Source organism: Ceratotherium simum, chromosome 29 (assembly GCF_057802395.1).
Source record: "Ceratotherium simum simum isolate JZ-2026a chromosome 29, ASM5780239v1, whole genome shotgun sequence".
Lineage (NCBI taxonomy): Eukaryota > Metazoa > Chordata > Mammalia > Perissodactyla > Rhinocerotidae > Ceratotherium > Ceratotherium simum.
Window position 1 is genome coordinate 15,323,396 of NC_141928.1, and position 20,736 is coordinate 15,344,131.

General features: G+C 56.1%; 1 protein-coding gene across 8 annotated transcripts in view; it reads right to left on the reverse strand.

Annotated features, from left to right (window-relative positions):
* Positions 1 to 20,736, reverse strand: part of DAB2IP (DAB2 interacting protein) — a 169,612-nt gene that overhangs the window by 74,251 nt on the left and 74,625 nt on the right. For 7 of the 8 annotated variants that reach the window (XM_014782113.2, XM_014782112.2, XM_004423391.3 and 4 more), the window contains one exon: positions 9,870 to 10,015. The exons of the other annotated variant lie outside the window; for it this stretch is intronic. In XM_014782113.2, the coding sequence (XP_014637599.2) occupies positions 9,870 to 10,015 (146 nt within the window). The remainder of the gene's footprint in view (positions 1 to 9,869; positions 10,016 to 20,736) is intronic. 8 annotated transcript variants of the gene reach the window in all.

Below are 20,736 nucleotides of genomic sequence, written 5' to 3' on the forward strand. Positions count from 1 at the left end.
TGGGGAAACTGAGGCTCAGAGAGAAGCAGTCAGTGGAGTCAGGCCTTGGAACAGCTCTGGGTGACTCTGGGTGACTGACTCAGGCACATCTGGTACAGACCTCCTCCGCAACAGGCAGTGAGGGATGGGGCTTTGAGTAAGGCAGCCACGGCTTCAAATTCCAGCTCCACGTCCCCCTGCTCTCCCACCTCCATCCTCTTCCCTCAACCCCCAGCAGGTATCTGGCCTCCTCAGTCAGGACTGCAGCCCACCCCACCTGCCTGACCTCTCCCAGGGGCCTCTGCATAGACAGCCACTCTCATCCCTGAGCAGAGACCCTCCAGGCCGTGCTGAAAGACCTCCATTCCCAGGTGGGGGCCCAGGGCACCTGGTTCAGCCCTGAAATGTTGGCTAGTCCTGTCCTCTGGGCTTTGACTCAGTGGACCTGGGCTTGAATCACATGACTGCCACTCACTCGATCCTGGTAGGTGACGACACTGCTCTGAAGCTCAGTTTCCCCACCTGTAACTGGGGAGTCAGCAAGAAGAGTAGGCCTTGGTGGCACAGGTGGGCGAGCACTGGACCTGGAGTTAGGAGACAAGTTCCAACTCCGGATCTGCCCCTTCACCTCCTGAGCCTCACCCACCTCACCTAGAAAATGCAGATCACAATCATAAATGCTCTGATTACTTCAAGCACCCTTAGGAGACCCAGGGTGCCAGTATGAAAGAGCTTTTCACAGTGGGGAGCCCTGTGCAAGCACAAAAGGTGGCTGCTGGCACTCCTCAAGGAGGGGGAAGACTTCTTTCAAAAGGCATCACAACTGTCAAAAGAAAGGGCACAGCCTGCTGATGGGGGATTTTAGGCATCAAGCAGGCAATGGAAGGCCTGAGCACAAGGTCCCCCAGTGGGTGACTTTGGGCCAGTCATGTTCCCCTCTTGGAGGTTCAGTTTCTACATCTCTGAAACGGGAAATGAGAAACCCTCTCACAATGAGGAAGTGATAAGATTATGGCATGGGCAGTGCCTAGGCAAGTCACTGGCACACCATTCCTGCCCCTCTGCAAAAGAAACTCTGGGCAGTGGTTCTCAAACTTTGGGGAAGCACGACTCCTCCACCAAAGAGTGTAATTCGGAAGTTCTTGGGCGAGGCCCAAGAATCTGCATTTTTTCAGGTGTCCCAGGCAATCCTTCTTTGTACAGGTCCTTCCTGGGGTGGGCGGGTCAGTCCCGCCTAGGGGCCAGCCCCTGGGCTTCTAAGACAAGAGTAGGGTTTTAGGCCGAGTCACGTCTGGGACCGAGTTTTCTGATGAAATCTGGGGAAGCTGGAAAGGGCAAAAGAGGGCAGGAAGGGGGATAAGCAGCAAAGGGGTGGGGCTGTGAACAATCTATTAATCCATCTCGCCCACTCCAGAAACAGTAACTGTTGAGGCTCACACATCCTTCACGTGCTAACAGTCTGCAGCTGCAATACAACGCTTTGATTATGAATGTCAAAAAGACAGAGCATGAAATTAACTTCCCCTTAGTCAGTGGGCACAGGCAGACGCCGCACTAATTCACTGCCCTCGGTATGAAAACTCCCCACGACAACGTCACATCAAATTAGGGCCTGTGCTACCAGGGTGGCATCTATATCTCTGCCCAATGCGCTCTTTTCCAATCAGGCCTGGCCTGCAAACAAGGGCCCTGAGGGTGCAAGAAAGGTCAGGGTAACAGGCAGGTGACGGTGCCGGGATTAAGGGGGCAGTGCCCAGAGCCAGCTGGAACAGGGGCTGGAGAAGGGCCCCTCAGCTCCCCCATGGGGGCTGCCAACCGGAAAAGGGAGATGGGGGATCACTATGACTAGGAGTAACTCAGCCCGCAGAGCATCTGATGCAGGAAATGTGCAAACCCACCTTCTATCTGGGCCAATTCCTGCCCCACTAGAGAGATGAGAAAACTGAGACTCAGTGGCTTTTCCAAAGTTGATCACACTGAGTCAGCAGCAGGGCCAGGCCCAGGAGCTGAGTCCCTGTAACTCTTGCGCTCTGTGGCTCTGGCTTGGCCTGTGGCAGTCAGGGTACAGTGGCAGCAGGAGGGGCTGCAAAGCACTGCTCAGGCTGCCTTTGGGGGAACTTCTAAGGAGTTCCTGGGGCTGCCCTCTGGCCCTTCCCCTCCTAGAAAACCAAAGGACATTCAGTTACTCACTGGGCAAACACTGAGCTCCTCCTCAAGGCAGAAAGTGCTCTGTTAGAGCCTCCAACCAGCCCACCCCAGGCAGTCAGCGGAGGTCTTCGACGGGACAACCCCAGGAGTCAGGTGCATGCAGGCTTTCTGAGCAGGTGCACGTGAGGGTGTCAGGGGAGGCCCTATTCTTGACATGTCCCCAGGATCAGGCTTGACCTCCAGCCTTTGGGTTACTTCTTACCCTCCCCCAGGAATGCCCAGGGTATTCCCAGGCAGGCTGCCTGGGACCGTGGCAGGTGGGGATCCTGTCTCCCTCTCCTTCCCGAGTCCTCGCCCCACCATCAGCCTGGCTCAGAGAGGGCCTCTGGTGCACAATGGTGGCCTCCACAGGACCCGCCTTCCAAATGCCAAGGAAGGTTCTTACATGTGCACGCCCAGGTGGCATGCGGTGTGGCCCGCAGACAACACTTGGTGGGCAGCCAAAGCTATGCCTCCTGGTATTTGTGAGACACTGTGTGCCCACCCACAAGCTCACACCCACACATGCCCACAGAGGACAGAGACTCCCTCCATCTCAGGAGGGGATGGCAACATAGGCAACACTTCCTGGCACCCGGGGCTGGGGGGGAAACTTCCACATCATTTCCATCACAATAGCCTCCTCTGGGCTTTCGGCCTGTTCTTTGAGGCAGGTGGGCAGGCATGATCACAGGTGACTCCACATGAGCACTGAGGGGGAGCGCGAAGAGGAGGGAGCCCACCCCGGTGGAGAGTTGGCCCTTCGGGAAGCTGCCTCAGGCTCTCAAGCTCTTCGGGGAGGGGGCAGGGGCGCCTGAGGCAGCAGCCCAAAAGCTCCTGGAGGGGTAGGAGAGGGTTAGAGTGGCCAGTGACTGTCCCTTCCATAGCCCAGGCCTTGGGCACGTCACCTGGCTGCTGGAGGCCTCAGAGGGCTGGGGGTGGGGGACTCAGCCTCACCTTGGTCCGGGCTTGCTATCCACAGCTGCTCACACACCCCACCATCAGGCTGGGAGGGCAGCCCAGGCCACTCCTCACAAATGGATGGAATGACGGCCAGAAGACCAGGATACCAGAGGTTCTGCATGCAAGGGGTGCTCTTTCACTCACCCACAGCCCATCACCACAGGGGACTGCGCTGCAGCTCAGAGCACGGGAGAAGCTATGTGTGCCCTGCCACTTGGGAAGGAGTCACCAAGCCAGCCGGGGGAGCTTGATGTTTTCCTTCCTGCCTTTTCAGTCTCCCTATGATCTCCAGCTCTCTTCTGTGGCCTTCTAAAATAGCCATTAATTAGAGCCTGGTAATTAACTTTCTGGTTCAAGTAATATTTTGCAAAGGAATTCCATTAAAGAGTCAATTTGCATATCCTCAGACATGGGACCTGGAAATAGGCGGGGTTACTTGGGAGAATGCAATAGACCTCACAGCACCCTTCGGGCCTGGCACCCCAGGCCCAGGCTCCCCTGGCACCTACAGGCATGAGGGGATTAAGAGGGCTGCTGTCCTGAGGGCTCGGGTATATGCTGAGCCCTGGGAGGTTTTCCCCAAGACAGTGGGCAGTTTGTTCACAAAACTGGCCAGCTCAGTGGCCACACACCCAAACAGATACTGCACACGCACGCAGATATGCACGTGAGAGCTCAAACACAGAACACACTACACACCCGGCACAACAGGGTGGGTGTAAACACACATGCACACACTGGTAGACATGTACGCATAAGAAGAAAACAGACACAATCATAATAATGGTAGCCAACAGTTATTGAGCACTTACTAGATTGAACCATATGTCCATATTTGACCTATAAAAATTGCCACTTCATATGGTCCAATCCAACATGAAGTGCCAAGCACTATTCCAAATGCTTTACATGTGATTATCATTTCAAATGCATAGGCATGGACAAGGATATTCACATATAGCATATACACACCTTCATGAGGGCAGGTGCATACCTGCAAGACATATGAAAGCATGCACGCAGACACACACATGCCCACAGACGCCTGTACGAAGAAATGCTTCTCCAGCTTTCGAAACCCCAGCCTGGGGCTGATCACATTCTCACTAGCTAATTTCCACTGTTCCTAAAAATATTGCCCAGCTCAGATCTCTGGAAGATACACGAGGGAGCCGCAGATCTAAAAGGAGGGTGATAAAAATGAGAAAGCAAAAAATAAATTGGTTCTTCTCTACGCCCGGGTCGTGTTCTGTGGCTTTCCCCTCCCTCTCTGGAGACGAGGCTCCGGTCAGCCCTGCCCCCAAAGGTGCCCATGGGGCTCCAAGTACAATGCCGCAGGAGGTCAGGACCTGGTCACAGGCCTGGCTTCTGTGATGGGCCCACCTCCATGCCTTTTACCACGTGCCTCAGTTTCCCTGAATCTAACAGTACCTTCACTGCCTACCTACCCTGGAGGGCGGAAGACCTCTCCCAGTGCTATGTAAAAGCCAGGCCTCCTTATGATAATTATCGGATTAAGAATTAAATCTGATTCCCTTACGGAGAGGAGAGGAGGGGAGAGGCGGGGAGGGGAGGGGAGGGGAGGGGAAAGCTGGGTGAGCCTTCCTGGCAGGTAATTACTGAATCTCCTGCCATACCTCTTGGAAGGCAGAGACCCATTTAACAAAGATCCGCCTACGTGGGGCTTCTCAGAGCTGAGGGAGGCCAAACAGGGCAACGAAGAATTCTGTGAGGGGCTGGTCAGAATGTTCAGAAGGCAAAGGACAGGAACAGACAAGACTCTGAGGAAGAACCCCTACTGGCCATTAAACTCAGGAAGACAATATTCAATCAGTAACAAGCACAGAAATGCAAGTAACAAAGAAATACCCTTCTTCTGCCTATTCGAATAACAAAGATTGTTTTAATGATGACATCCAATGTTTTAGGGTGTGAGGAAACAGGTGAGCACTCTCAAAAATCACTGGGGAGTGTAAATTAGTACAGGCTTTCAGTGGAGGGGAGGGGGCATTTTACCAAAACCTCAAGCTGTTTATATTCTTTGACCTAGTAATTCCATTTCTAAGACTTTATCCTATGGAAACAACCAGAGACATAGACAAAGATAAATATTTAAGGATTTAAATACCAGCACCATTTTTAATAAAGAAAAACTAGACAGATAACATAAATGCCTAAATGAAAAACAAGTATGACCCAAACATAAGACGGAACTTTTACAACTGATTTTTAAAACACATGTAGGAGAGGTTTGCTTTCCCAGGTGTAGACAGGACAAGGGTCACTCTGCCCAGCTATTTCTTCTGCTCAAAGTAATAATGATCCTCTGCACAGCCCTCTTTACCTTACAAGGAACAGCAACATCTAGTATTTCTTTTGAACCTCACAATAACCCTGCATGATTGCTTGTTTTTATTCCCATAATGTTGATGAGAAAACTGAGGCTTACCAAAATGAAGTGACTTTTCCCTACCAATATTAACTACCACTTATTGAAAAACCTACATGTCAGTCTAGCTTCTTTCACATGTTATTACTTATCTAATAAAACTTTAGAAACATTTAAGAAATGTGCAAGACCCAGTGTTAGTTGCTAAGGAAACAGCACTGAAGAGGACACTTTCTATTAAATACATGCTGAATACATTATTAATGTTTCCAGTGACATTATCATCAGGCCCATTTTGCAGATGTGCAAACTGAGGCTCAGAAAGGTTCAGTGACTTGCCCCTGGAATGCCTGGCTTCAAATGCAAAGATCACATACTTCCCATTCCTCCTGGAGACTGTCTAAACTGCACAATCATCTCGACATCACCCAAGGGAAGGCGGAGAAGGATCAGGCCCTCACTGTCTATGGTGGGGGAGGGAGAGAGGGCAAGAAAAGCCAGGCCTAGATGCCCAGCCCCTCCGGCACCTACTGTCAACAACCAAAGCAGGAAAACAGATCCCATCTTCCATTTCCCCTGTTCTCAAGCTTCCTCTCCCCATCTAGAGACTGCCTCACCCAAAGGGGAGGAACTGATTCCCGCCTACTCAGGGCCAGTTGAGAGTCCCTGAAAGCTCCCACCCCCACTTCCAAGTATCTCCTTCCCTGATCTTACACTGCCTGGCATCCCACCACTAGGAACTTTCAGGTGTGGGAACTCCAGGCCACACACATATTCCCTGGAAGAGGCAATCAATCTCTAACTCCGCATGTATCAGCCTTGCATACCTACCCGAGTTGCCCGCGTTAACGCGATAAGCTCTGCACTAGGCCAAGTGGGAAGCACGGGGCCGGGGGGGGGGGGGGGAGTTGTGTATTACCCCTTCAGAGTAACTAACTACAGGGGCAGAGGACAGGTAGACAGCCGGAACGGGTATACTCCCAGCACATGCGCAGGGCCAGAGACACCCAGAAACAGTCTCAGGGAGAAAAGGGATGAGGAAAATATAATATCGCCAGCTGACCCTCCCAGCTGCTCAGAAACATTAATAAACGAGTGACTTGGAAATTATCTTCTGGGAAGGCAGAACCACCACATCCTAGATCGCTTTTCCCGACACTAAACAGCCTTGTAAATGAAGCAGCAACATTTCCAGCCCGCAAAACAAAAATGCTTTTGCCAGCACACCTTTCACCTGGAAAGCCTCTGAGCGGCATTCATTTCCGTTATCCAGGAGAAACGATTACCTGTCCTGGGTGCTTATTTCCAAAACCTCCAAAGAAGAAATGAGAGACACTCATTTCTCAGACAAGGGGCCCAGGGATTTTTGGAGACCAGCTGGGAACCTCCCCCAGGCCATTTTAGGGGAATAAGTACAAAGGCTCAAACCTGTCCTGGGGAGGACCCCCATAGCCCAACTGTGCCCACCAAGCCCTGGCTGGCCTGACCCCAGCCTCATAACCAGACATCAGCCCTCTCTCCCAACCAGCCAGGTTCAGCGTTCCCACATCTGGGGCAGACTCCTTTCCCAGGGAGCAGAAAGACACCAGCGCAGAACCAACTGGTTTCCAACCTCCAGATGAGAGAATCCCAGCGCAAAAGATAACCTCCCCAACACAGCAGTTTTCGGAGCACAGCAGACAACGTGCAACAAAGCCGCCTCAACACGAGCAGACAGCTTCATCCCAAGTCGGGACCTAAGTGACCACCTCCGAGTGCCCTGGGCTGCTTATCTACATGGGGAGGCCACGGGGACCAGGGCTCACACTTGCCACGCCAGAAGCCCCCACCCCACCTTCCCACCCCCATTCCCTCACTGAGGCTGGTGTCTCTGCACTTACCCCCTCCCCAGCCAGAGGCAGGGCCACCCAGTGGGGGTCCCATGGAGCCAGAATTCAAACCCCTCCTCGCTGCTAGGCCAAGCCAAAGGCAGCGGGTTCTGTCCTCCCAGTCTTCAACAGCACAGCCACACCACGTCGGAGTAGGGGGAGGCGCCTCTCCACTCACCCGGGTTTGCCCATGAGTTTGGGGCAGAGGGCATGGGGGGGTCCCCACAGTTGGTTTTACTCACTCAACTCTAAATAGCATGACTCTAGGGACTGCCCTAGAGAACCACCTGCCCATCCATCCCAGCAGCAGCCGACAAATCTATCTCTAAGCAAAGCAGCAAATCAGGAGACCCCAATCCTCCAAGGCTCCAAGGCTGGGTAGAAGGATTTCAAACTCAGTCTCTCTGCCTGTCCGTGGGAAATCTGGGCTCCCTTCCTGTGCCAGAGAAGCCACCAAGCCAGATTTTGTTTATAGAAAATTCATAAGACAATTCCACACCACCGCCAGTGACATTCTGCTCCAACCGCTACCGCTTAACCACCGTTTCTACAAAAGGGCTTATAATTTCACTCCCAACCCCCCCACCCTGCACTCCTTCAGGATGTGGCAAGGATGACCTGAGGCCAAGGTGGACAGGACCTGTGAGAGGTCATCTCGGCCATGCCCCGACCTCCGGCCAGGGTTGCCAGCCGAGCGTTTGCCGGCTTCTCGGTGCCGGCTCTCCGCTGAAGGGAGGTAAACATGGCATGCACGCTGTCTGCTCCCGGGAGGACAGACCCATTCAGAGGCCGGACCACCTGCTGTCTCTCCTGCTCCCACGGACAACCAACACATGCACACAAAACGGGGTACGTACACAAGGCCCCGCATGCGGGTGCAGAGGGTCCTGACCCCTGCCAAGGAAAGCGCAGAGAAGGGCATGTTCCTGGGGGAGAAAGCCGGAGGCGGGGGCCGGGCGGAGGGAGAAGGCAGTAGACCGGGTGGCCTGCCGCCCAGACAATAACAAAGATGGGAAGCGAGATTTTCAAAGACGCAGTGGCTGCACCCAGCACTGAGCTCTGGCCTGGCTGCATCTTCCTGCCAGGGCACGCCTGGTCCCCTGGGGCACTGTGGCCATCAGAGAAAGGCTGGGGGTCCTGCCTCGAGCTGGGCTTGGCAGCTGGAGCAGGAAACCAGCTGCAGGCAGTGGTGGGGATGCACTGGAGAGCAGCTCTGGGCTGATGGAAATTAAAGGTCTAGTAATTCTACTGGGGAGTGGGAGGGGGTACTTGCCAAGAAAATGCTAGGGGTCAGTTAAACAGTCACTCAACCTTGGGCAGGAGTTGAGCTATAACTTGTACTCTTCTGCCTTCTGGAACCAAGGGGGAGGGGAGAGACATTTTCATTCTACCTGTGCCTGCCCTACAGGGAGAGCCAACTGGCCAATCATACACAGGGGCACAGCCCTACGAAGGCAGATGCCTGAGATGCCGGGGCTGAATGCTGAAAAGGCTCCTTGGTGCCCGCCCGTTCTTTCACCTCCACAAGCTGAGCAGGGACACGTTCTAACTGGCACTGGAATCCATCACTGTGCCTGTGCCCAAGTGGAAAGGTGCCGTGGCTGGCACGGCTCAAGGAGGGGGACCTGGGTCCTGAGAGACTGTGCCCGCCCAGTGCCCCTGCACGAGGACAGGATGGCTTGCCCTTGCGAGCTGAAGCCTGCTCCCCTGCGGGTGACTCCTGGCAGGCTGAACCGCCTCCTCCCTCTCCTCCTCTGCCCCACAAGCAACCTCCCCCTGGAATTTCCACACCTGCTGCCGGCTTGCCCGAGAAAAGGAAACTGGGAACAGGAGACACCCCTGGGAGTGGAGAGGTGAGGGAGGGAAGCAGTTGCCCAGGCTGGAGAGGACCAGGCCCTTCTTCCCCGGCCTCAGGCAATGCCCCTGAGCTCAGGGCCGGGGCACTGCTCACTCGGCTCGCCCCAGCCCCCAGCGGAGCACGCGCCCTACTTAGAGCAAATGTGCCCCCTAAGCGGCCCAGCCCCCTGCTCCTCCCCTCCAGATGTTCACCCTTTTCCCCACCACTGGGTCTCAGCAAAACCGAGCCGAAAACGCCTTTTGTATCGGACAGCCAGGGGCTCCAAAGGCAGGGGGATGGGTCCTGGGGGTGGAGACGCCACTTGTCCCCAGTTCCGGGCACTGTACCGCCCAGGGAACAATGCCCACCTCGGTAAGGCGAGGCAGGACTTCCCGGCGAGAGCACTTCCCGCCAGCCTCGCCCGAGCCTCGGGCACCCCCTGCTCTCCCCGGGGGGAGAGAGAAGGGCCCCCCCGTCGTGCCCCCCAGTCCGAGGCGGCCCCACAAGTTGCCGGAGGGCGGCGCGGGGTGCCCTCCCGCTCTCGGCGCGCCCCGGCCCCGGCTCGCGCTTTGTCCCCGCGCCCTCGGGGGCACAACCCGGGGCGGCGGCGCGCGGAGGCCGGGCCGGGCGGCGGCGGCGGGCTCACCTCTCATTGTCCGCGGCGGCGGAGGCGGCGGCGGCGGCGGCGCTCCGGAACCCCGGCAGGATGTGGCGGAAGCTGTGGTTGCGGTCCAGCTTGGGCTGGCTCTTGGTGCGCTTGATGGAGCCTTTGAGGCGGCGGCTGAGGAAGCCCTGCGCGCGGGGCGACAAGAGGGGGAAGGGGAGGCGGGGTTAGCGCGCCGGCGGGCCCGGGACCGGCGGGCCCCGCGCCCTGGCTCGGGCGGCCGCGCGGCCGAGGGCGGGCGCGGGCTCGGGCTCGGCCCCAGCAGCTCGCCGCCCGCCCGCCGACCGAGCGCCGACGGCCCGGCCCGCGCAGCGCGGCCCAGCCCAACCCGCGCCGCCCGCCCGGCCGGCCGGCCCAGCCCGCCACGTCGCCCCCGCCCCTAAGCCGCTGTTGCCATGGCGACGCCGAGCCGAGCCGCGCCGGCCGCGGCCGAGGCCGCCCGAGTCCCCCGGGCGCGGGGGCGGGGGTCCGAGGGACAAGGGGGCGGGGCTGCAGAGGGGCGGGGACCCCCGGGGGCTCGGCGGCCGCGGCCCCCACTTCTTCCCGGAACAAGGTCACACACCCCCATCCACCTAGAGGAATCCACGCCCCCTACCCCGTCCAGGATTGACGAAGCGCTTTCCTCAACCCGCGAGGTCGGTGTTCTCAGCCCCTCGTTGTACAGATCGGGGAAACTAAGGCTCTGAGAGCAGGCGTGTGGTCTTCTGGGGGCCGGCCGGCGAGCGCCTGGTAGGACCCTGGCCACCCGGACCCTAACCCGGGCGCCTTTCCTTCCGCAGGCGATGGGCAGTGGCCCTCAGGGTGGCGCCCTTTGCCTGGAACCGTTGTACCCCAGCAGGGGCAACCACCTTGGGAACAGGGTCCCTAGCGCCTCGCTCAGGGAGGAGCGGGGGCGCTGAGGATCCCACTGCATGCTTCAAGATTTGGAACCAGGTCTGAGGGAAGGCTGGACCTTCGCTAGAGGGACTGCTGCCTGGCTCCATTCCTGACCCTGGGAGGAGGATGGCAAACCTTCGCGGGGCCCCCATTCGTGCCATTCGTCCATCTACCAGGCTGCACTAGCCTCTGAGGACAGAGCTTAATCCCACCCGCAGCCCCAAGAGCTCCTGGTCCAGTGGAAGAGACAGGGAGGAGAGCGTTCAGTACATACAGGTTGAACCAGTGCCCCTTTACAGATGATGGGGTAGATCTGGAGGCTCAAGGGGCCACAGCCTGGGGTGTTCTGGGCTTGGAACCTACAGGTGGCTGGAGGGAAAGGAAAACTAGGGGGAGGGGGATTCCCTGAGGGAGAAGTTGTCTGAGAGGGGTTCTGGGTACTCACCCACTGCAGCCTCAATTCTAGGTGAATGAGATAGTAATTTACTGTGTAGTTAATGCTATACACAATCTGAACGTTTCATCCATCACACAATAAAGGGTAGGCTTGGCAGCCCTCTCTGGTCCAGGGGGAGAGGTGGATGTTTGCTATAGGCTGTGCCATGTGCCAGATCTGTCCATCTCTATGGCCCCAGCACCCTAGCCATGACCAGGTCAAACGCTGGCTGTACACATCATCTCATGTCACCCGCACAAACAGAAAATGACAGAGAAACATCCCTTTCTGCAAATGACGAAACCTTGCTCAGAGAGGTAAAATGACTCGACCAAGGACGCACAGCTTCCAGGCCTACCTAATGCCAGAGCTTTTTCCACAGGAGCCCCCTCTTCTGCCCACCCTCTTCAAGCTTTCCCTTTTCCTGTCTTTCTCCCCCTAAATCTCTCATATCCAAAGGAGACCTACCCCTGTGGCCACCTGTCAGAATTCTGCACATCCTTCAAGGCCCAGCTGAAATCCACAGTCACCGGGAAGGCCTTCCCAGGGGGTGGAGTCCAGATGCCGCTCACCTCTGCAGCCCAGCATTAACATCAGCTGCAATTCAGCAAATCTCTCTTTGGTGTTAGGGGCTGCAGGAGGGACCCTCCTCCTGAGGGGTGACCCGTAGACAGGACAATGCCTAATGCAGAGGGACCACAAATGGTGCAGACCAGGGGACAGTAGGCTCTCCAGGAGACATAGCATGAAGGCAGGGACCCGCACCTTTGCCTAAGCTCTGGGCTCTCCCAACCTTGGCCTCTTGCCAGGCATGGGGGAGGGGCGATGCACCCGGCGAACTTGGCAGGGGTCTTCTCTCACAGGTGTTGTCAAGCAAGTTCCCCCAATGGGCTTGTACTTTTTCTTGGTTTTTATTTTCTACACTGATGAAAATGTCACAATTTTTACACTCTTGTGGCACAAAGAACCAGAAGCATGTTTCACAATTTATGTAGCTCGTTATGTAGCAATACTGACAGCTTTATCCTATTTCTGAGTTTAAAAAAAAAAAATTCTTTTCTCCCTTCTAGGAGGTTGAGTGGGACATGTGTCACTTTCTTTCTCCACCCCTCCCCCTAAGGCTACACCAATGCTCCTCTAACAAGCGGCCTCCTCCTTGAAGCCTACTTTGAATGTACCTCCCCCCACCCAAACTCACCATGACCTTGGGGACTCAAACTCTCTATGACACTCACTCATCTGCCATTTATGGAAGCCTACTATGTGCTAGACACAGTGACCAAGACAGCCATGAACACTATGAGGTGAGCAGTGTACAGATTAACAAGAGGCCAGGGAGCTCAGATCATGGGGAGAGTGATTCTTTAGGAGACTGAGAAGGGCCCCCATTAAGCCCCCACTATATCACATGTGTCCACCTTGGAGGCCCTTGTGTCCCCCAGAGGACCCAGCTCAGGGCCCTGCATATGGCAGGCTTACCAAATGCTCATCACCCCAGAAAGCCACAGCTGGAAAGGGACTCAGATCCAAAAGACTGCATTCCGAGGGTGAATGAGGCCCAGAGAGGGGAAGGAACTTTCCCAAGGTCACACAGCAAGGTTAATCGAAGACCTTGGACTCCACTTCCCTGCTCTGCCCAGCCTCACAGTGTGCTTACTGACCTCCTTCATGGGATGGAGGGCCAAGCATGGCTCCTCATCCAGCCCTGGATAAAGGGAGATGAGCCTTTCTCCTTTCCCTTCTGGTTTCTGGAGGCAGATGCAGCCCAGGACTCGGGAAGAGGAACTGACTGGTCTTCAGGTCAGAAAATCTTGTTCTAGACCCAAGTCAACCTTTAGTGAGGGGCAGTGGGCAAATCACATCCCTTCTTTCAGTAAAACAGGGTTCCTGATGCCCACTTTCTAGGACTGTGGTGGAGCCCACTGACAGCCCAGTGGTGAGAGCTGGGAGCCAGAGGCAGACGAATGGGCTCAGATCCGGCTCCCCAGACCCTGGCCGGGAGACAGCAGGCAAGGTCCTCAGCTCTCTGTGAGACGGGTGGGGGCTGCAGTCAGGATTAAGTAGGATAGATGAAGCTCTGGACCCCCATTTCCACACCCCCAGGGCCTGACTTTATCCCACCTTCTCCAGGAGGCCACTCCTGACTACAGAAGCCGGTCCTACTGATCACACGCCTTGGGCCGGCTAGAGTCCTCTCACACCATGTGTATTCAAATCTTAACTCAGATGAGCTGTGGGCAAATTCCTGGACCTCTCTGAGCCTCGGTGTCCCTATCTGTAAAATGGGCTAACGATGGTACCTACTTTATAGAGTTGTGGGAAGGATTAAACAAGGTAAGCGATCACCAGTAAAACGGTAAATATTAAGCAACTAAACACAGTAGGTGCCAGCTTCATTATTATGATGACTGACGTTGGCTCTAGTACAAGCCCCGATTTCTGCCCTGAGAAGGTATGTGGCCACCGCAGGTGGGAGTCTGTCTGGGCTCCGAGGAGCTTGAAGGCAGCCAGGCAGCAGGGACAGGGCTGGTGTCATGCCTAGTGAATGAATGAACATGCTTACAAAATCATCCTAGAGCCACAGAATATCAGCTAGTCTGGTAGTTTTGAACTCTTTTTAAAAAGCTCTTTTTTCTAGAGCAACTTCAGAGAGACTCAGAGATACAAAGTGCTCGGGGCGGCGAGCCGCACAGGGGGAGGCCTCAGCTTTCATTCATTAGAGCTGGGACTGAGGGCTGACGCTCAGCGAGCAGCCCGTGGTCTGTGGAGACCAGGCGTGCTTCCTCCCCAGACGGGGCCCTCTGCCTCCACTAACACAGCCGTGCTCCCGCCTGCTTCTCAGGCCGCTGGGCCATGGTGCTTAGGTCAACTAAGGCCCCCGGCGCTTTTGCATGAGGCTGCTGCCTGGTGCCACCACCCCAGCCCATGGGCGGCTGGATGTGGACAGCCGGGTCGCCCCTGCCCCTCTCTGTGACAGCTCACTGCCCATTTGGACATCCTCCCTCCCAGCTGATCCACAGGCCCCCTGGCTTCCATCCATGTCACTGACCAAAGTGCAGGGCAGACCCCAGTGGAGGACAGAGGCAGTGGGGTCTCCGGCTGGAAGGACCTGCATTCTCGGCAGCCCCCCGACCCTAGTTCCAGCCACTCCGCCACCATCCTGACATCTGGCCCACAACCCTGCTCCTTCTCCAGGATCTTCTGAGAGACTTTCTCAAAGGCCTTTCAGAATTCCAGACACATGATTTCTTCATGCACCCAGTTCAATCCCAAGCAATGATGATGATGATAAATTATCAGCTACTGAGGGCCGGCCCCGTGGCTTGGCGGTTAAGTGCGCGCACTGTGCTGCCGGCGGCCCGGGTTCGGATCCCGGGTGCGCACCGACGCACCGCTCCTCTGGCCATGCTGGGGCCGCGTCCCACATAGGGCAACTAGAAGGATGTGCAGCTATGACAGACAACTGTCTGCTGGGGCTTTGGGGGAAAAATAAATAAATAAAAAGTCTTTAAAAAAAAAAAAAGAATTTGCATTTTATCAGTTACTGAGCTCCTGCTCGCCAAGTGCCTCTGCCCGTGGCAATCACTGAACACCCCCAAGCCCTAGAGAGGATGCCTAGGAGGTCCCAATGCCTCTTATTAAGAATCCTCAGGAGGCCATGTGCTCTAGAATTCAGAATGTTTTGGGTCTTTGGTGCAGAAATGGAGGCTCAGAGAATTTGAGCCAGTTGCTGAAAGTGGTAAAGGAGCTGGGACTGTAACCAGGAGAGTTCTGGCCCTGGGGTGGGCAGGGTGGGGACCCCTTACACCTGCGCGCGCGCGCGCGCGCGCACACACACACACACACACACACTTGCATGTGCACACACACAAGTCAAAGGCCAGAACAGGAACTGACAGCTCAGCCCATCCTCCCCACTTGGCCCCAGGCACCGTGCTGGGCCTCGGGGATGGGAGGAAAGCAGGGAAGGTACGCTCTCTCCCTGAGTGCAGGGCTGTCATAGGTGAGGACTTGGAGGCTCAGGGAAGGGGGACCTTGCCCAGTCCATCCTCCCACACGCCTCACTCCCCGCCCAGGAGACAGCACCTAGGAGACCAGGGGTTTGCATGCCAGCACCACCATCTGGGCACCGGGGTGTCAGGTGTCACCACTGGTCTCACCTGAGTGTAAGGCCCTGAGCACCATGCCTGGCACAGAGTAGGTGCTCTCTCAAGGGTGAGTTCCCTCCCAACTCCATCATCTACTCGGTCCTGCACCCTCGATGGCAGACGGGCCTGACCTGCCTTTGACTCCCACTGAGGCAGTGCCCAGGACAGAGGTAGAACCAAAACCCCATAGGCCCTGCCTCAGCCCAGGCCTGGCTCCTCCTCCGGCGGCTGTTTCTAAGGCCTGCACCCAAACAGAGATCCTTCAAGGAAGAAGCCTCTCAGAATCTATCTGGGGCTTTGCACAAATGCCAAAAGCACACCTAAATAAACAGGAAAGGGCAGGGAAGATCCCAGTCAGAGAGCGCCACCTCTCTCAGTCCCAAGAGAGGAGATGTGCTGGGCACTCAGGCTGGAAGCCTGGTAGGGACACTTCACCCCACCCTGGCACAGGCTCCGAGAAGGGGCTGGGGGCGGTGAGGGGCCCTGATTTCAGGGTCCCAGGGTGAGAGCCAGGAGGGCCCACAGGGGGCATCCAGGCCAATGCCCACATGGTACAGATGAGGCACTCGAGACCCAGAAGGCAGGGGGACTTGCCCAGAGTGACCAAGCAGGGCAGAACCTCTCTCCTCGCACCCTCTCTCCTCATCCAGTGCTCTTTGCAATGCTAGCACCCCACATTTCAAGAACGTCCCAGGCCCCCACATTTCCTCTTTCCAGGCCTCAGTCTTCCCATCTGTATTATGAGGGGCTGGGCTGGGTGATCACCATGCTCCTTTCCAGGGCTATCTGATGATTCTATAAGGCTAGAGGGCTGCCGTCCACAGCTGGGCTCTCCCACGCCCGGCATTAACAGTCCCAGCAAATTCTGTGGCTTTGCCCGAGTCCTTCAGATACACAATTCCTCCTGCCCTCTTTCCCTGTTCCTGAGGCTCTGCCTTCAGCAAGCTGTCAGGCTTCCCTGGCCTCCTCCCCTGGGAGGTATGCACCATCAAAGAGGGTCCCAGCTGGGGAATGACTCACTAATGGTGGAATGTCAGACACTGTGACGGGTGAACGACGGGAGGTATTTTAGGCCAGGATTAAGTTGGTGCCTTCCTGGTGGCCACCTACTCACAGGCCACCCTATGCCCACAGAACCCTCCCTAATCCGCTGCTCCTTTGAACCTAAGACCTCCACACTCCACCTTACCCAGAGAAGGCAGCCAGATGACTCGGGTCACACAAGGAGAACCAAGCCATGGGCCAGGAGAGCCAGGAGGGGGCTGGGGCCTGGCGCTTAGGGGTCACTCTTGCATTAAAATATTGCTAGGATAACCACACCTAAACATGTTCACATGCAGAAATACACAGGGCCAGAAACACACAAAGGTCAAGGACATGCCTGCATACAAAGGCACACGGTGGGGGGAGGCCCATGGCCTCAAAGAAATGCATGTGTAAACATACAAGTCTCCCCACCAGCACTGCACAGAGATACACACACATAAACACATGTGCACACTGACCAGCACACGCACGCACATACACAACCATGAAACACACAAATACACTGAAACGAGCTCACAAATATACACACATACTCAGCTGTCAGCAGGCACTCGCGGAATTACGCTGACACACAGGCCAAACACATCGGCCCCCACGTGCTCAGGTTCACAAATGTAGCAGGAAGGGAAATGGCCCCGTGAGCTCGAAGAGCTGGGAGCCCAGATCTTGGGTCTAAGGGGAGAAAAGAGCTCCATGCTGCTGGCACCATGATCCCCCTGCTCCGCGTGCAGGGTCTTACTTTGTGTCAGAATCTGAGGACGACCTGTTTGCTTCTCTCACACCCTGAAGACTTGTCTTCACAGCTCCCTGAACGTGCGGTTTCTCGGAGTCTTGAGCCTGGCAGGTTGTTCCATAGGACCCCAGCCCTATCCAGAGACCCCTGCCCCAAACATTTCTCCTTCTGCCCATCATCACACCTGAAACTCCACCACTCGACAGCCCTCTGTAGGTCCCAGGGTTACCTCAACCTCTAGGCATCCCCAGGTGAAATGCAGATACCTTTCATCCTCCCTCCCCCGAGAAGCATGGTAGCAGAGGGCTCCACTGCTTAATGGCTACGGGCCTTCGGCCAGCGACCTGACCGTCCGAGCCCGTTTCCTCTGCTGCGGAATGGGGACAACAGTAGCCACCTCAAAGGTGGCTGTAATGAGTCAATGAGATCACACACCTAAAGAACTCAGCCCATTTCCCGGCACACAGTAAATAGTGGCTGATGCCACTATCATCATCACTGGCATTGTCATCATTTTTATTGCCCGGACTTTGACCACCAGGGGCCAGCGTAGCCATTAGCTGGAAGGAAAAAGAGAGCAGGGGTTTATAGATGCAATCCTTAGGACCCAAATCTCCTTTGACGGGGAAGGATGCTGGTCAACAGCTCACTCAGAGCATGTTCTCTGAGCTTCGCCACGTGCCAGCCAGGCTCTGTGCTGGGCTTTCTAACCCCAAGGGTCTCACTGTCCAGCCAGAGAGGTGGCCTGGGCCCTTCCTAGATGCCCGCAGGAGACTCCTTGCTGCTTTTGCTGCCTCCAATCCTGCCTCCCTGCCCCAACTCATTCTCCAAGGGCACCCAGAGGGATCTTTAAAAATGTAGATCAGATCTGGCGAATGACCAGCTCCACCCACTTCCAAGCTCCCCAGGGCTCCAGGGATGAAGGCCTGGCTCCTTGGTGAAGTCCCTAAGGCCCCCTCATGATCTGCCCCCTGGACTCCAGCCCCAGTGGCTTCAATGGGTCTTTCAGAATTGCCAGCTCCTCCTGCCACAGGGCCTTGGCACACTGTTCCCACGGCCTGGAATGGAAGCCCCCTTTGCCCAGGGGACCCTGCACATCCTTCAGTCTCTCCCCAGTCTTCTCCTCAGGGGCCTCCCATATGCCCTCAGATTTGGCCAGCTCTCCTTGCAGACTCATCACAGATATAATTCTACCTGTATTTGTTCCATGCCTCCCTCTCCCACAGGACTGTGGGGGCCATGATGGCCTGGGTCCCCAGTGCTGAACACCATAAATATTTCCCAAATGAATTAACAAATGTTTATGATACAAAAGAAAAAGGAGAAAGGCAGAGAATGTGCTCTGGGAGGCTTTTTAAGGGATTCCACTTGGGGTCAATCTGGATGGGCTTGCCAGATAAGGCAGCTTTTGAGGGCATAATAGAAACACTGAAGGTGAGGCAGGAGTGGGCTTGCTGAGATTATCTGGGGCAGGGCAGCCACATACGGGCATTCCAGGCAGAATCACAGTATGGGCAACAGTGCAGAGGTAGGAGAGTGGCGAGTCTGGGTGCCTCGGAGGCCCTTGGAGTGATCACAGGTCCCTCTGACCTCCAAGTTATACACCACCGCCTGAGCCCAGCTTATAACACGGGCATAACCCCATAAACGCAGAGGACCCCCAGGTCAAGGGGGCCCCTAAGGAGCCCTGAGAGTCTAAAGAAGGGAGGAGGGGATGCCCAGTTGGGAGGAGGGTCGGGGTGTGAAGGGGAAATGAAGACATCAGAGAGGCCTTCCTGGTACCTGCCAGGGCCCAGGCTTGAGCAGCATCAGTCAAGAGAAATCAGACACGCATTCCTGAGGTCTCGGGCAGGGATGTGACAACCCAGAACAGCCAGGGAGTGACTCACGGCCCCATCAATCCTCCGGCCAGCTGACACTTGCCTTAGCATAATCAGCCCATCCCAGAGGTCTGGACGCCACAGCCATCTCACCAGTCCTTAAACCCTGGGCCAGGCCTGACCTCGGGGTGGGGAGTCAGATACCTAGTGCCCCTGGACTCCATCAGGGAGCCTCACCCCTGCAACAGGATCTCTACTTTCTCCCTCTGCCTCCCGCCAGGCCCTGTTGCTGAGGTCCTGGCACCAGGCCAGTCTTCCTGGGGTGACTCACTGACTTCAGTGCTCATTCCCCATCAAAAACTCCCCGCCCTGTGCTCTGTGCACTCTGCGAGAGGGGATGCTCTCAGCAGAGGCTGCCCAGCAGAAGTGGCAAGAAAACCATGCTCAGAGTCAAGCAATCCGGGTTCAAAACCCAGCTCTGCTATTAATAAAAATGAGGACTATTCCAACGCACTAAGACTAAGCCGGGCATATTTATTAAGCCCTAAGCTTCAAGCACTGTATTAGAGCTTTACATGACTTACCTTGTCTAATTCTCACAATCCAACGTGAAGATGAGAGAATGGAGGCTCAGAGAGGTCAAGCTACATGCACAGGGCCACAGAGCCAGGAAGTGGCAGAGCGGGGTTCACCTCATGTAGTCTGCACCAGAGCCCAAGCTCTTCCATAATTCTATTACCACACTAAGAGGCTCTGAGCAAGCACCTTAGCCTCTCTGTGACTCAGTTTCTTCATCTGTACAATGAGGGGATTAGTCTAGCTGATCTCTTAAATCCTTTCCAGCCTGGGCATGCATGCCATCTTTCCCTCCCTGGTGACCCATTTGCAGATGACAACAAATGGGAGAGACCTTCTGGAGACAACAGCTTGCCTGAAGAAGGGTGTGAAAGGAGGGACTTCAGCTCTGTGCCGGGCCATAGGGAGCTTCTGTAGGGTCAGACCACACACCACCACCTCCCCCCCCGCCCCGCACCTCGCCCTCCCAGGCACCCAGCCGGCCCCGGGCAGCCCCAGAACAGCAGGGCAGGGAAGAGGTGCTACCCTGTTTCTCCCTGGACCAAGAGCCATCAGGGAACCCAGGGGGATCTAGCCCCAGGGACTGTGAACACGAGTGGGAGGAAGAGGCGAGAGGCAGGCGGCAGCCCCATAAATCCACCTGAGTGAGCAGTGCTTTTAAAAGCCCTTTTCACTACAGGATACAAAACGCACCGTTTTGGGAGAGGATTTTATAGGTTATTTCTCCTCCTGGTGATTTACCACCTGCAGGCCAGGCTTCCCTGCGAGTCCTGTCCCTGCGGGATCATGGGAACCCATGGGGCAGAGTCAAGGTCAATTTCAAGACAAGGGCGGGTATCCTTGCCGGGGGTCTGTGGTGGTCTGGGTGACTTGTCCCGACCTCTCCTCCCAAGGTGGGTGGCCACTCGGCCTCAGAGACGGGGAGTGGGGCTCTCAGGAGTGAGGAGATCACGGCTCGCCCCTCCTCTCCTCCCCCGGCACTCGCTCATTGAATTCATTCACTCCTGTCTCTCTCACACACCTTCATTCCACAGGCCCTCCAGGTGCCTGCCACAGGTGAGGCTCTGCCCCGATGCCCGGGGTTCAGATAAATCAGAAAGAGTCGCTGCCCTTGAGAAAGGCACCATGTCTGGTGGCTGGTTCAGTCATAGCGTCTGTGTTCTGGAGCCTAGCGGAGGGTGTGCCTGCCGGAGACGAGGGGGAGCACAGAGGA